The sequence below is a fragment of the Cebidichthys violaceus genome, unplaced genomic scaffold (genome assembly GCF_023349555.1).
Source record: "Cebidichthys violaceus isolate CVI_PGR_0920_01 unplaced genomic scaffold, fCebVio1.0.p SCAF_649, whole genome shotgun sequence".
Lineage (NCBI taxonomy): Eukaryota > Metazoa > Chordata > Actinopteri > Perciformes > Stichaeidae > Cebidichthys > Cebidichthys violaceus.
Genome location: NW_027176871.1, coordinates 1 through 15,000, shown reverse-complemented (window position 1 = coordinate 15,000; position 15,000 = coordinate 1). Strand labels below are relative to the sequence as shown.

The 15,000-nt window shown below is 46.4% G+C and overlaps 1 protein-coding gene across 1 annotated transcript in view; it reads right to left on the bottom strand.

Moving 5' to 3' along the window:
- LOC137890461 (dmX-like protein 1) overlaps positions 1 to 14,043 on the bottom strand; it is a gene marked incomplete at its 5' end in the record, with an annotated part of 18,181 nt that extends 4,138 nt beyond the window's left edge. The window contains 20 exons of the mRNA XM_068734537.1: positions 1 to 200; positions 795 to 933; positions 1,070 to 1,198; positions 2,366 to 2,531; positions 2,764 to 2,861; positions 3,026 to 3,195; positions 3,953 to 4,063; positions 4,156 to 4,342; positions 4,564 to 4,697; positions 5,928 to 6,186; positions 6,291 to 7,525; positions 8,181 to 8,399; positions 8,645 to 8,764; positions 8,911 to 9,013; positions 9,419 to 9,508; positions 9,736 to 9,857; positions 10,177 to 10,894; positions 12,813 to 13,054; positions 13,285 to 13,461; positions 13,854 to 14,043. The exon at positions 1 to 200 is cut by the window's left edge and continues 585 nt beyond it. Coding sequence (XP_068590638.1) covers positions 1 to 200; positions 795 to 933; positions 1,070 to 1,198; positions 2,366 to 2,531; positions 2,764 to 2,861; positions 3,026 to 3,195; positions 3,953 to 4,063; positions 4,156 to 4,342; positions 4,564 to 4,697; positions 5,928 to 6,186; positions 6,291 to 7,525; positions 8,181 to 8,399; positions 8,645 to 8,764; positions 8,911 to 9,013; positions 9,419 to 9,508; positions 9,736 to 9,857; positions 10,177 to 10,894; positions 12,813 to 13,054; positions 13,285 to 13,461; positions 13,854 to 14,043 — 4,809 coding nt within the window. The remainder of the gene's footprint in view (positions 201 to 794; positions 934 to 1,069; positions 1,199 to 2,365; positions 2,532 to 2,763; positions 2,862 to 3,025; positions 3,196 to 3,952; positions 4,064 to 4,155; positions 4,343 to 4,563; positions 4,698 to 5,927; positions 6,187 to 6,290; positions 7,526 to 8,180; positions 8,400 to 8,644; positions 8,765 to 8,910; positions 9,014 to 9,418; positions 9,509 to 9,735; positions 9,858 to 10,176; positions 10,895 to 12,812; positions 13,055 to 13,284; positions 13,462 to 13,853) is intronic.
- Positions 14,044 to 15,000: the final 957 nt, after the last annotated feature.

Genomic DNA, 15,000 nt, shown 5'->3' with positions numbered 1-15,000 from the left:
CTGCAGGTGTGCGTATGCCGCTGTGAAAAACAGTCTCCTCTCCTCCAGGCTAATGGAGTCGGCCCTGCGACCCTCAGCCGTCAGTCCAACTTTAGCCTTGTCCGAGGAGGCAAAATGGCGACGGAGGAGGAGCGGGTGGGTTCGAAGGTAGGTGTAAAAGTTGAAGACCTCGGGGTTACATGTAGACACCGAAGAGGAGCCTGTCACGGATGCAAAAGAGAAAGCATTCGGGACGTGCTTTGAGAACATCATTTATGAAACGCATGGAGCTCAGGGATGTTAATCTGGGACCGGTTGGCCTCTGGAGTCAAAATGGAGGTTCATATTAAGTTCAGTTCATCTATTCGTAAGGCAAGCCTTGTACAGTGTCTTCATTTAGATGATCTAGTGTGTCCATTATATGCTGCAATCACTTTTTACAATTTCACATACTTAAAAAAGGACCAAAAATAGTATTTGGAAAAGCTGGATTCAAATCTCCGTTTTTACTTGCAATGCTGCATTTGTTGGGCCTGAAATGTCCATAAAGTGAACAAGGTATTGAGCTATTTTAAAGGCTTCTGACAGTGGACTTGTCCCAGGGGGGAACTTCCACTTTGTCATTGTTATTTTGACTTATTTGGGGTTCAAATCTTTCGTGTGTAGTCTCAATGGATTAGGCTACAATTGGCATTTTGTTGTGTGTACCCTGGTGTTGGCAGAGTGGCAATCAATGATCCTGGAACCTTAACTTTCACCTTTGCATAGGAGGTAAAAAAATAATAATAACAGTAATGAGAGCACTGCAGACCTACCGGCATCACATTTGCTCTCAGTGGACCCAGAGCTGGGGCTGTTCACCGGCTGCTCAAGTAGAGAGTCCAGGGCTCTGCTGTAGTCCTCCAGGACCCAGTGAGCCATGCTGCGCAGGAACGGGTCCTTGTGGGCTTGAATCTGCAAAATACAGAGAATCACGATGTCTCATTCTAGTTTCTGCAGTGTGTTAATAGGAGAGTCAAACAACTCTTGAGTGGCTTGATGAAAACGGTACAAAGCAGCAGCCTGTGGAGGCTGTACACAAACTGTCAACCTGTTTGTCTTGTCCCAGAACATGTCTCTGGAGGATCTTTTTGTAGGTGGACGCCGTCTCAAACTCAGACTCGTACAATCTGGAGATCACCAGGGCAAGCTGTAGGTCCTGCATTTTGTCTATACACACCTGGAAGAGGAAAATAAAGCAAGATATCACAGTCAGTTATCATTTAAAAATGCTTTCTGAGCCATTGCCTCAGGACCGAATGGGGCGAGAAAAGGCGAGACATAAGCAGACAAAAATGATGTATATTCTTGACACACAGTTATCCAGGTGGACAAAATGATCGCGTGAAGTTGCAGCTTTCTTGTTTGTTTATCTGTCGGCAGGGAAGGAAAGTGGGAATAATAAAAGTCTCTGAGTTTGTAGATAGTTGCTCCCAACTTGTCAGGCTGTGAGGTGCATTTCAATGAGGCTCCCTCCCAGCCTGAGAGACAAAACAAAGTCAATGATAGCCCTTTGCCTGGGTGACGCTCATTTCCATTAAACGCTTAGAAAAGCTCCAGTTACTCGCACAGATGAAATAATGTGACTCATTGCTTCAGGGACTTTCTAAACAGAGATAACCTTGATGACTAAAAGGTGAAGCAGCCCTCTTGATATGCGAGCAAAAAAAAAAAAAAAAAAATGATGGAGCGCCGTGTGCTTTCTGTGGCTTAACCCCGACAGATGGCAGAAATGCTAACGCTTATTTAGACATCCTTACAAACTGCATCAGCCGTTCTAAGAATCAAGCGTGAATGTACAAGTTTACGCATCGACGTCATAGAATAGCGGTAGTTGCTGGTGTCAGCGAGAACGCTGCTGCTGCTGCTGTTGCTGCTGCTGCTGCTGCTTCATAAATGTAACGACATGCTATTGAAACTTCTCACAAAAAAAAGAAGGAAAGACAGCACAACCCAAGAGTCAAGTGCCAACATCAATAATTCTTCAGTGCATTGTGCTAAAAGCTCTCGACAAAGACACCACTGTGGGAATCTATTGAGCCGTATCAATAATAAAAAGGTTAGCGCACGCTACTGGAATGTTGGTGGCGAGATCTGGTTTGTTCTTTTGTGGATGTGCCTTCGCTGCTTGTGCTATATCATCAAACACGGCTCTTGATTATGAAAAAAAAGGACACGCCTCCAACGCTACAGAAATGTTATAAATAAAAATGAGCCGCACTTGACATTACTCATGCTGAAAGCAAGGTTTCCAACTTAGGTTTTTAGCAGGCTGACAAGTGGCACTTGCAGTTTGAAAGAACAAGTGCTTCTCGCAAACAGTGTGTCATGTCTGTTTTCCACTTGCCTCCACGGCGTCCTTAAGGGAGCCGGCGAGAAGGAAGAAGGCTGCAGAATGCTGGAACCGCTGCTTTCCCAGCAGAGAAAACGCATTTTTCAATGCCGCTTTCCTCCACCGGTCCTCGCTGAAGTTGTTGCGGAAAAACTCTGTCATTTTGGCATTCCTCTGAGACCTGGAGGGAGGGAGGGAGGGAGGGAGAGGGAGAGGGAGAGGGAGAGAGAGAGAGAGAGAGAGAGAGAGAGAGAGAGAGAGAGAGAGAGAGAGAGAGAGAGAGAGAATTCAAAACAACACTTGTGTCATTGCTTTTCAGCAAACGTGATGGAACTAATCTTGGTTAAGGGTGGGTGTAAATATTTAGATGACTGTGTGGGTATTTCACATGCAAAGTGTCAGTTTTGCCTCACCTGTACAATCCCCAGACCACTGCCTTTTTCTTCAGTGCGAGGTAAAATATAGCTGCATCCAGAGGATCGTTGTTTTTTTGTAAAGACTTCTTGGCAACCTGACAAAGACGAAGCGGTAACAAAATGCTTTTTCAGCCTTTACAGTTTTATCCACAGAACAAGTTGTCGCTTTATGGGTAATTTGAGGGAGTAGCGCAACTGGCCCCCGGGTCACTTTTCTAAATTGATCGTGAAAACTAACCGACCTAATTAGCCGCCTCACCTTCTCAATACACCTGCGCAGCTTGTTGGTGCTGCGCAGCCACCAGCCCACGCCCATGGAGCGCAGCTCTGGCCAGGTGGGCTCTCCCTTCTGTAGGGCGGGCAGCATGTTCAGCAGCTCCTCTTCGGCCTCGGAGTGGAAGGCCCAGGCGTAGTGACACGTCGACAGGCCTGCAGAGAGAAGAAACAGACGCGTGTTGAAACGGGGAATGTTCTGTATCTCATAGGGAGAATGTCAACGCTGTGCGGTATGTAAACACGTGCTCTCGTCTGACCAAATTCTTATTCGTCGGACAATCGCTGGTGTAACTTTATTGAGAAGAAAAAGCACCGTGATTATGATTATTTCCGACTTGTCAAAAAGCCCTTTATATTAACTCATTATTCATTTAGGTAGAGCACACAGAGTGTGGCCACTTAGTCGACAGCGAGCCGCCTCTTCCAGCTGCGGCGTCGTATTGCCGTCCGCTGAGGAGTTCTACGGCTGCAAACACAGAGTAAGTGCTTTGCTCAAGGGTGACTTTACTGCAATAGTTGAGGATGATGAATAGACCGAGGCTTGTTGTTCTCTCGCCGACACCTTTACTGTCAGAAATGCACAAGTGAGACCATCAGTAACCCTCCATCTTTGTAGCTTTAGAGGTCTTTATAGAGTTACTGGCCTGTTAACTGGAGCTATATCTGAAAAGGAGTGCGGGGGAGACGGCTCCTCAGGTGGAAACTCGCATTAAGTCTCGCAAGATGATATAAGGGTGAAAATAAAATAAACGCCTTAGGGATAAAAGTGTGCCAATTTTGAGGGACGTTCATTCATTTTAGTCTTGTTGGCTTGGCCCTGTACAGTGAGCTGAGTGTTACGGTGTTTTCCTGCTCATTTGAGCCAGCTGTGGAATGCTCCCAATGAAAAGCAGCTGGAAGACGACCGTACCTTGCCGCAGCAGCTGTGCTCGGTGTGCCGGAGGCAGCGAGGTAGAGAGGAAGGTGTGGAGTCTGACGGCCAGCAAGAACTTCAGACCGCACTCGTCCAGCGTCTCTCCACCTGGGCAGCGAAGGACAGAAAGCTCTTGTTGCTAGTTGACCGATCCATTGGAAGAGCATCTTATTCGATGGTTTTATTTCCCCTAGCGGTACCTTTGCTTTTGCCCTGGCTGTCCTTGAGGTCAGTGCTTGTGGTAGCGATGGTGTCAGCCAGCGCCATGAGAGACATCTGCTCCGTACGGGTTAAGCCCGGCAAACTGGAATGAAGGAGTTGACTGGACAGAACCTGAGCGTGTTCTGGACCAAAGTATGTCGGACTGTACTGGGACAGGTCAATAACCTAGAGAGACAGGGAACCAGACGGAGGACAGTCTGTGAAATGAATTGCCTGGCAGGAAATACTGTTAAAAAAAAAAGGAACGTGTCACGGCTGGATTCATATATATAGCAACAATTTTCTCGTGGCTTTTCCAAAATGTGTCAACTTTTTGAAAACATCTAGAGACTTGATGAGCGTCGACATGCATCGTGCCAACCAAACGTAAGCCAACAGAAACAGACCTTGTTCCCTTTTTCCTCTTGATCGTCTTCCAGGGGCTCCAGGTCCCCGATGGTGGGTGTATGAAAGAGCTCATCATAAACATCAGTGTGACTGGAACCATGTCCACTATCTCCACTCACACTGCTCACTTTATCTGTAGAGGGGGGGGGGCATAAAACAGAGCGAAATGACACAAGACATGTATTTCATAAGAGACATGCAGAGAGAAATAATCCCCTCCGGCTGGAGAGACGGCAGAATAAATTAAAATACCGAAGAGCAGGACGGGTTTTTTTTTTCTTTTTTCCCCTGTTTAAAAGTTTCTGCTTTCGTTCTTCTCACTTGGTATCCCCAGAGAAACAATGAGGAAAAACAGGAAGACCAAAGAGTAGGATATTATTCTCAGTCTATTACACCTTGAGGCAGGGTGGCTCAACATGGTTTTCCCCTGTAAATACAGTTTCCCCGTTTTTTGTTTGTGTACTTTAAATCTGACAAAACTCAACAGTTACAAAAGTTACACATTTAAACACCAGGGGAAAAAAAATAAATACTGCATTTTAACAAGCTGATATCCACCGGTGCAGTCTTTTAATATAATATCTCAAAGCATCTCTACCTCCCAAGATTGAAGTTTTTTTCTCAACTGATTTGGTTTTCAAAGGAACTTAAGAGGTTTAGCTCAAGCTTTGTGTTCAGGGCGGATATTATCTGAGGAAGTAAAAGAGAACGACAACAAAACACTTGAGAGGCTTTTGTAGCCTGAAGTCGAGTACATTTCTTTCTTTAAAAAAAGAAAAGAAAATTACAGCAATGAAATATCCTTTGTCCATTTGTCCTTGGCTGATTATTGTCATTTTCCAACTTGTTGTGTTTTGCTTTAATTGGCCTTTGATAAAGCTGGGGAAGGCAGTTTTCTGCGAAAGGCAAAAATAAAAAAATGCCAGAATTTGGAAATTCAGCCCTTATCCTGCAGCTCACGCCTCTCTGTCTTAAGCCCCTCCCACCAGACGATTCTACAGGATATCCCGCCCCTGAATTCGGCTTTCACCATCTGAAGGGACGCGCGCACACACACACACACACACACACACACACACACACACACACACACACACACACACACACACACACACACACACACACACACACACACACACACACACACACACCTGCACCTGTTGAGCAGCCGATAGGAGGTGCAGACGTCTAGTTTTCTCTTAGAGCACTTGAATTATGACACGCTGAAATGTTATTATGGACTCGTGTAACGACGCCCTCCAAAAAAAACTGCCTTTAAGCTTTAAGTACCACTGAAATAAAGCACTATTTTCTACTCCACTACTGAATAATATTATGCTCGAACCACATGTTGTATACCTACCAGGTTTCGGCAATGTGTCCTCATCGGCTGCCAGCAGGGCGTACAGAGGCAGGGGAGGGACGGAGCTTATCTCCGTGTAGTCGGGGGCGGAGTTCTCCGCTTTGCTGAACATCTTCCGATCCCTGGCGGTGCTTCCTCCAGCGCTGATGGTTCGAGAGCGCAGGCGTTTCTCAGGATTGGCGGTGCTGTCTTTGAGGGCCACGATTTCTCCAGCAATGCATTTCACCAGGTGAGACAGGATGGCTTTGGCACGGTGAACCTTAAGATAAGACACAATTTGGTTCACATTTATCACAACAATCGACTTTCTGGCAAATGTAATTCTAACAGCTAGACCGTAATTAAGTCATTTCTTTAACCGACCTTCCCTAGATCCATGAGCTCCAGTAACTGTACAGGATGGTACTGAGGCAGAGTGGGAAAGAGTTGGTGAGCTGCTTCGAAAAGCCCAGAATCTTCCATCTCGACAGGCAGGTCATAAGCTGTTCTCTTCCCGCTGAGTTTCTGAGCCAGGCTCATCATTGATCTCGTCAGGGCCTTTTTGGGAGGGGCCAGTGAAGACATGGGGGCCCCGGAGCCGAGACCGTCCTCCTGGCTCTGCCTGACGGCTGAGACTATAGAGGAGACGCTGCTGCTGATGTCCGTGTCTTGAGCAATCGGGGCATTGGGTTTGGACGGCGCCGGGGGCTGCCACTGGGAGTAGACGTGCATCTCGCAGTCCATGCCGACCACCAAGATGCCGTCTCTCACCCAGGAGAGGGAGACCGGAATGGGTAACGAGCCTTCGACAGAGGAGACCAGGTCGACGGATCGAATCAGAACCAGGCGCGACGAGCTCTGGTCTCTGCTGGCATCGGACGTCAAAACGAGTTCTGGAGGATTCCCGGAGAGACGGCCGTACATATAAATCTTTGTCCCAATACCAACAGTCAGAACATGTGAGCCGTCTTCTTGGGAGACCCAGTCCAAATGAACCAGGCTCCTACTAGTAGAACCAGGGCAGTCCTCGATAGGTACAGGGAGGTCCAAGTTACCTGGAACATTGGCACTTCCGGTTGTGGGATCCGTGCCGTCCAGGACTATGGTCTGCTCTAGATTCCACTGTGAACCACCGGTGGACTCGCACTGGAAGATGCCAATGTGGACCAACGGCTCTCTACCGTTTGCTGCGTTGGGGCTTAGGGGGAGATTTGGGCTTCGCTGTACGGTCGGGGTCGGGGTCAGGTTGTTGTTGTTGTTGTGCAAATACGGGGAGGACGCCAGGGTAGGAGGAGAACTCAATAGTGGGAGAGAGTTCAGGTGAGGCGTTGAGTTCAGAGGTGCGTTTGGTATCTGCTTGTAGGCAACTGCAATCCGCCCAGAGTGGCAGCAGCTGACCTCTATGGGACGGCCTTGCACGCTTACTGCGCTGCTGTTGGGAAGCATCTCCTCCACCAGCAGAGGCCACTCCTCCCACCGGTAGACCAAGCTGTCCATGCCGGAAGGCTCCGTCGCGATGACGTTACACCGCCAGAAGCGCACCTTCCCATCAGAACAGGAAGTAGCGAGGAGGTAGGGCACGCGATCGGCCGGCAGAGAACACGACGCGCTCAGGTGACCTGGGGAGAAGACGATACGCTATTAGGAAAGGAAGTTATGCTGAAATGCGATGTCTGATCACACTTCTGTGAATGTCTTTGATTCGATTCAGAAGATTTCTGTCAGTTTTCAAAAGGTTTTTTCAATATATGCTGTGCAGATGTCAACACAAGCACAGTTTAGAAACAGGCTAAAGTCATCGAGAACCGAGGCAAAACAGTAGTTGTTGCATGGTTAAAAAAAAATAAAAATCTTGTCTTCCAGATATTTTGTAGGCTTTCTAAAATTACAGCGCTGAAAAACATTTTTTATTTTGAGCACAATAAAAATAAAAATAAAATTAAAAAAAAAAAATTGTTGAAAAAAATATCCCCGTTTGTTGGTTTAAAGTCTTCGTCAAAAAATAAATGTCACTACTTTCCTGAAAAGGTAGCTCCAATCAATGTTTTCTATGGAAACGTTTCCATGGCAGCATTAAAAAACGTGCACCTTTGTCAACACCGATGTCGGTAAATACCTCAGTGGCTGCTAAATTCCTCTATCCGAGTTCTCCTATTAGAACGGCATACTTGCCCGGATGGAATGCCTCGTGCTGTGAGGCATTCCAGAAGAACTACCAGAAGCAGTTCACAGACCTATGTCATTTGTGTGGCCTTCATTCCCCCCCCCCCTCACCTGCTGAGGGTGTAACACTGATGGCTTCCACCCCTTCAGGCAGAGCCATCTCTTGGCTGTACAGCCTGTGTGTGGCGAGGCTGAGGCGACAGGCACTTTGCAGGTTGGAGGTGCAGGGTTTGCTCTTCTGAGCTACCGGAGAACTGAACGTGTCGAAGCTAAACGCAGAGCTGCTCATAGACGAAGCCGAGGTGCCGTCCATCTCCTTCATGGTCTCTTCTGCGGCGACAGGAAGAGGGAAGTAACATTTAGAGAGTCATCAGTAAATATATTCTGTAGTGTGTTCAAAAACTAAATTTAAAAAAAAAATCTCAAGAACTAACGGTCACCACAATTATTTTAGACTTCCAGTTCTTGGGCAAAAACTTACTGTCAGTTATTTTATTTGATGGTAAATAAAAAAAAAAATGTTTTCCCTCCCCACACACCCTGTGAACCTCAAGTCTTTCGTTCAAAGTACCCACCCATGGTGATGGGTCGAGCAGCAAGATGAAGATGCCACATGTGGAGGAGCGAGCGACCTGTCGGGGTCAATTCCACCACAACAAGGAAAAAACGTGCCGAGAACGTCGCCTTGCTGGAGGCTGCGGGGGGGGGGGGACACAGACGCACACAGAATATTAACGAACAGCGCGGCTGTAAATGTGTTTGAAGGTGGTGCGAAGCTTTGGTATCAAACCTCAACAATATACACATGTATAAGTAGTTAGAAGCGTGATTTTGTCTTCACCAGCGTGAGGAGTATCGGGAGTTTGCTGCGCGCTCTCCGTCCTCTCACTGCCGAGGATCAGGTCCTCCTCGAACACGTGCAGGAGCTGCGTCTCCTTCCCCTGCTGTGGAGGACAACGGCAGCCGTTACGAAACCACATTAGAAACTAAAACAACACGCTTCCTCCACCGTGGAGCCGATGTGCGGACGCACTAAAAAAAAACGGACGAGTGCTAATGTTACGCAAACGCTCGCACGCCCCCACACTAAACCAGCCTGAGGTTTCGCTCTGCAGCCGCTTTTATTACATCATGGTTGACCTTTCACAGAAGTCTGCTGCAGACTTTATGCTACCGAATACCAACGGTGCAGAACTAAACTGTGGCTTTTAAATATGTTACAGTTCATACATGCTTTATTCCAGAACAGACGTTCATGTTAATGTCCCGTTCCTCCCAGACGTTTACAGTGATTGTCTACTGTCAGAGAGAGAGAGAGAGAGAGTTAGTCTCTCTTTATGTATACTTACAAAGTCAGTAATGGTGTCCAGCTCTATAATACACCCTGGTTTGGCTGTGGATTGCTGACTGATGATGTTGAACACCTCCCCAACATATTTCTAAAAGAGAAACAAACATGATAAGAGTCACATTATCGGGGCATTTACATTAAAAAAAACATACAATTAGTGAGCCTATTGTGCTTCAGAAAATAAAACCTAACTACTATCTCTGCTGCCATTGAGGACACCGTCATAAATAAATCATGAAAACTAAAATATCAACCGTCACTGCGATGCCGACTGTACGCCGGCAGAGCTTGAGAATCCCATATTTAATGACTTACTGATATCTCGGGGTTGGAGAGCTCACTTAGGAGCTTCTTAGCTTCGATAACAGCCTGATACAGCCGGAGCGAGTGGCCGTCACTTGCTACGAAGCAGGCGCTGGGGGAGTTACAGTACACACCTGAATAAAAGGCAGAAAAACAGAGTCATATAAACTATGTATACCCCGGGAAACAATGTTATTAGTGAGACACTATCTGGATATTTAAAGCCCTCACGGAGCTGTTATAACAACTATATCAACGGGGATTTGGTCTAATGTCCCGAAGCTAGTCTCATTTGATCATATTTACTCTGTAAAAGATCATTTCCTTCATATTACGGAACCAGAATAGCTGTTTGGTAAACAAAAGAAAGAGACAAACTTAAATGGCTAAATTGGAGAGTATCCCCTGTCGCTTTAAAACACATCTTTAACAACAAAAACACATTTGTCTCACCTAAACAGCTGCTGGGGATGAATGTGGGCAGCCAGGCTACTTGAGCGAACGCTGATGCATGGAGGGAATTGATCCGAGCGAGCTCGGAGACCCCTCCAGACAGAGACAGCGGGCCGACGGGGTCCACCCTCCACAAAATCAGTTCGCTGTAGATTGCGTTGGGGTCCTGGGTCACTGCGCCCAGCGATCCCCGGCTGGGTCGTGACCCCCGGGGCAGAAACGCTGGATGAGAGAAACCGCAGGAGTAGGCGTCCGGAGGGGCCAGGATGCTGTCTGCCTCCGGCGTCCTCAAGGCGTTGTGGTGCGAGGTGGTGAGGAGCAGAGGCAGCAACGAGTGACAGGCCAGGTCGTTGAGGTGGAAGCGGTGGCCACAGTACCTAGACTTGTGAGAGACGCTGAGCACGGTGGAGAAGGCGGAGTCCTCCGCGAAGCCGACTGCCCACTGGTTCAGGGAGCCGTCGGCGTGTTTGGAAATCATGAGGACGTTGGGGGTGAAGATGCTGAGTCGGAGGCTGCTGCTGGGCGCGGCTTTTCCTTGACCCCCGTAGCTTATCAGAGCAGATTTGGTTTGAGGCAGTGCGCTGCCAGGCGGCCGCTGTCTGCCGTGTTGGATGGCCAGATCCACGTTCTTGTTGCAGGCGTACATAACCACACTGTGGCTCAAGGAGATCGCATCGCCTGCAGGGAACGCTACGGGTATACGGGACACAAACGACACCTGAGAGAGACAGAAAAGACATGGAAGCGATCAAAGGTAGAGACAGTGAAATCCTCCTATTCGCCATTCAGAAATCAAATGACAATGACTTGAAATACTTATGTTGATAATAATAATAAAACCACCAGGATCCCGTCCGTTTTGTCAAATTTAAGCAGTCGGGCTTACTCAAGCTGAATGTCAATGAAACTGTGGATTCTTTCTTGCCTGAGAGACTAACTGCCACGTCACGAGGCTCTCGTTATTTCACCGCTAATAAAAATGCATCAAGAGACTTATGAATTTCATATGAAGTCGCACATAATTGGAATATAATTGTCTAAACGCCTGGATGAGAAGTCATTAAAAACAACTGGACCATCACAGCTGCCAAAAAAAATGATTTACAACCCGTTTGAGAAGACGAACTCATTCTTTCCCGGAGAAAGAAATTGTGAATACAAAACACAAAAAAATAAATATATTCCCCATCACAACACTACGTATTGCATTATCAATCTTGAGGGATTAAGTTTGTTCATAAAACAGCTACAAATTGAACCAGGTGTGCACACATCTGTGTAAATTAACTGATATAAAATATCACTGCTTCATCTAGAGCACGATAGATCCGACTATAATTATCCGTTTAGAATTATTATTCTGGAAAATTAATGTCTTGCAGATGTGTGGCAATATTTTAGCCGTATTCTTTCAGCTGCAACTTCTTGCCAACTGTCCTTCCTTCATTTGTCAGCCTGAATTATGCGTTTAACTTCTTTGTATTTCTCTGATATTATAGTTCTATCTTTTGTCAAAATGTGCCTCTCTGCTGCTACCCTATGAACCATCCCGACCCCTCAGGTGGTCTGGGACCGGTCTACTTTCTGTTCCCAGAGTCAGAACCAAACATGGAGAAGCAGCGTTCAGTTCTTCTGCTCCACATTTCTGGAACAAAGTCCCAGAAAGCTGCAGGTCTGCTGAGACCCTCAGCTCCTTTAGATCCAGACTGAAGACGTTTCTGTTTGCTGCTGCCTTTGATTGAACCACATTCAAGGATATTAATCAATTTCTGCATTTTACTACAGTATTTTATTTCTTAAACTGCACTGCACTGTTTTTAGCTTTTTAGTGTTTTAATGACTGTTCTTAATGTTTCAATGAACGTTCTTAATTGTTTTTAAATCTCCTTTTCTTTTGCATTATGTTTTGATGCTTTTAATGGTTTTATGTGAAGCACTTTGAATTGCCTTGTTGTTGAAATGTGCTACACAAATAAACTTGCCTTGCCTTACAGCGTACTTGTCCATGTTTGTGATTGGTCACATGCTGCAAACACTGCTGTGGCACAGGCCCTTGGAGACTGTCGAGGACTACTCGTGGTCACTGAGGTTTGTTTTGTCCCGCTGCGAGGACATTTACTTCTGCATGATGCCCGATTATTAAATTAAACCAAGAGTGTTTGTCTCCAGAGTAAATCATCTATTTTCTCTCTCCCCCTCTCCCCCTCTCTCTCTCTCCCTCTCTCCCTCCCCCTCTCTCCCTCTCTCCCTCCCCCTCTCTCCTCTCTCTCCCCCCCCCTCTCCCTCTCTCTCCCCCCTCTCCCTCTCTCTTATTTTCAGGAAGAATAGTCAGGAAGCCTGACTTAAGTCTGAATGTTGTCAAAAAAACAAGAAACGCTCCCTCCCTTGGAGTACTTCCTATTTTATGAATGAAGCGGTATAGTATAGAGTTTAAGGAGCGGCGATGTGTGGGTTTGACCAATCACTGCAAACCTCACCCTGAAAGTTCCTGTAGTCTCAGAAAGAGCCTTTTTGTGGGGTAAAATGAGCGTGGAAAACACAACGGAGTACCTCAGAAGGTTCCTAGTCCCTGGTGAACGCTCCTGCGGTCGAAAAAGGGGATGAAAAAACATAAACCACATCAACAGTGAACGTACCTGAGCTTGTCTGAACATGCCCGGCTGGTATTCATCCAACCAGTCGATGTGCCAGACTAAAAGAGAGCCGTCCATGGGATGGATACTGAACAACATGTCCGCCCCTTTATTCCACTCCTCTAACAGCACGTCCACCTGGTGCTTCACTGCTGCCAGAGGAAGCTCTGCGGCCTCAGGTCCCTGCGAGTCACTTGGCCTGCTACCGTTATCTTCCTCATCAAAGTTATCCTCATCGTCAGGCACTGGAAGAGAGTCATTGTGCCGACGTGTGAATTCAGAAAATCGGTACGGTTAGACTAATGCGATATGTAACGGTCCGGCTTTTAGGATTGCAGCATAGTTTCCACAGTGTTACTCCAGCATATCTCTCTCTCTCTCTCACACTCACACACACACACACACACACACACACACACACACACACACACACACACACACACACACACACACACACACACACACTTTTCTGTACCTTCATGGGAGCATTCATCCTGTTGCTCCAGGCTGCCTCTGAGCTGCTGCAAGAAGACCTCCATAGCTAAAGTGAAATGGAGCTCTTTGTTGTTGAGCCAGTGGACAGTGAACGGACCTCCAGGTTCCTCGTCGTCCACGGAACTCAGAGAGGAGATGGAGGGCAGCAGAGGAATGTCTGCGACGAAGACCCAGGAGAGATGAAGAGGGAGACAAAGTGACATTACATTAGGGGCATGCGGGAGTAAAAATGAACTTTCATGAATATTAGCATGGTTTGAAGCACGCCGAAGTGACATTCAAGCGTTCACATACCATTCTACAAGACTTCTCCGCCTCAGGGCTGAAGAAACCTACAAGGTCTGTCTACGACTCACGCTTAAGCAAGTTAAGTTAATTTATGAAAATTAAACTGACGTTAAATAAACAACCTCGGGCGATCTACAAATTACACCATTTTTTTTTTTTTTTTTGCCAGAAGAGTTACAACCCTCTGACCTCCAGCTGATTGTATTCAAACAGAGCGAGCTATCTGCTCTCTCTATGGTTTAGGAAGAACTAATGTCTAACCTGTGGCCGGGTTGATGCTGGCAGCGATGTGGAAGTGGCAGAGAGCGTTGGCGTGCGGCACGCTGCTGCTGCCGCTGCCGCTCCTCTTGTGGCTGTAGTGGCGGCTCTGATGGTGGGGCAGGCAGCCGGTCAGAGACGGCTGCGGGACGTCCCGGTAGAAGGAGCCGTGCAATGACTCTTGAAAGTTCAACTGTAAAAAAAAAAAAAAAAAAGGGAAACCAGTCATTCTTCACGTTAGATAATCAATAGACAAACGTTGAATGAGACAGTGAGATCTTGCATGAATCTCCAGAGAGATTCGGATGTTCTTAAATGACTTCTGCTGCGGAGGGCGAGGCGGCGACTGTTAGTCACATTTTAGTTCTCAGTCAGAGCCGCTCTGCTTTGGTGAACGGGTGCGCGTCTCTGGGATGGGAATTTAATTCAATGTTACAGATGATTAAACAACATTTAGGTTAACTGACCAATTTAGAGGTTGACCGTTAATGGATTTTTTTTTTTTTTTTTGATAGTTTGGAGCAGTAAAAAGCCAATTTAGCGAATCTGAACAAAGCATCTCTGCCGCTATTATAGCACTTAACTGAATAACTGTTGAACTTAGCGTCTAAGTCAAAGTAATAATACATAAAAATATACATTTGGATCAACACATTAAGCTCAAATTAATTCATAGCAATTAAAAATTAACTTAAGTTAAACTGTATTTGGTACTTGTGTTCTGTAATTTCTTTTATTTCCGTTTTGCAGTAACATGTAAAGTGTCTCCATCTAGACTTGAGCCTCCGTTACCGCTAACAACAAGGTTTTAAACTGTACCAGCAGTCGAGATAAAGCATCTTACGGTTCATGGAGATTATTTAACAGAACGATGGGTTTCATTTCCACAGCTTTTATGCAGCTTCTTTGGCGCAACATGAGTAATGTGATGGCGCTGTAGGGCGGCAGTTTCTCCTCAAGTCCTGAGTCAAATGTGTAGAACACGTGTATTTTAACTAGCAGAGCAGTACAAAGCTACGGAGGCGCAATGCATTCACTAGAGACTAAAATAGTTTTCATGGGAAAAAAATAAATAAAAAATTGCTCAGTTTTTTCCCTGAATCATCGAGATTCCTCAAAATCCTGCAAGAAGCTCTCAGTTACTCAGTGG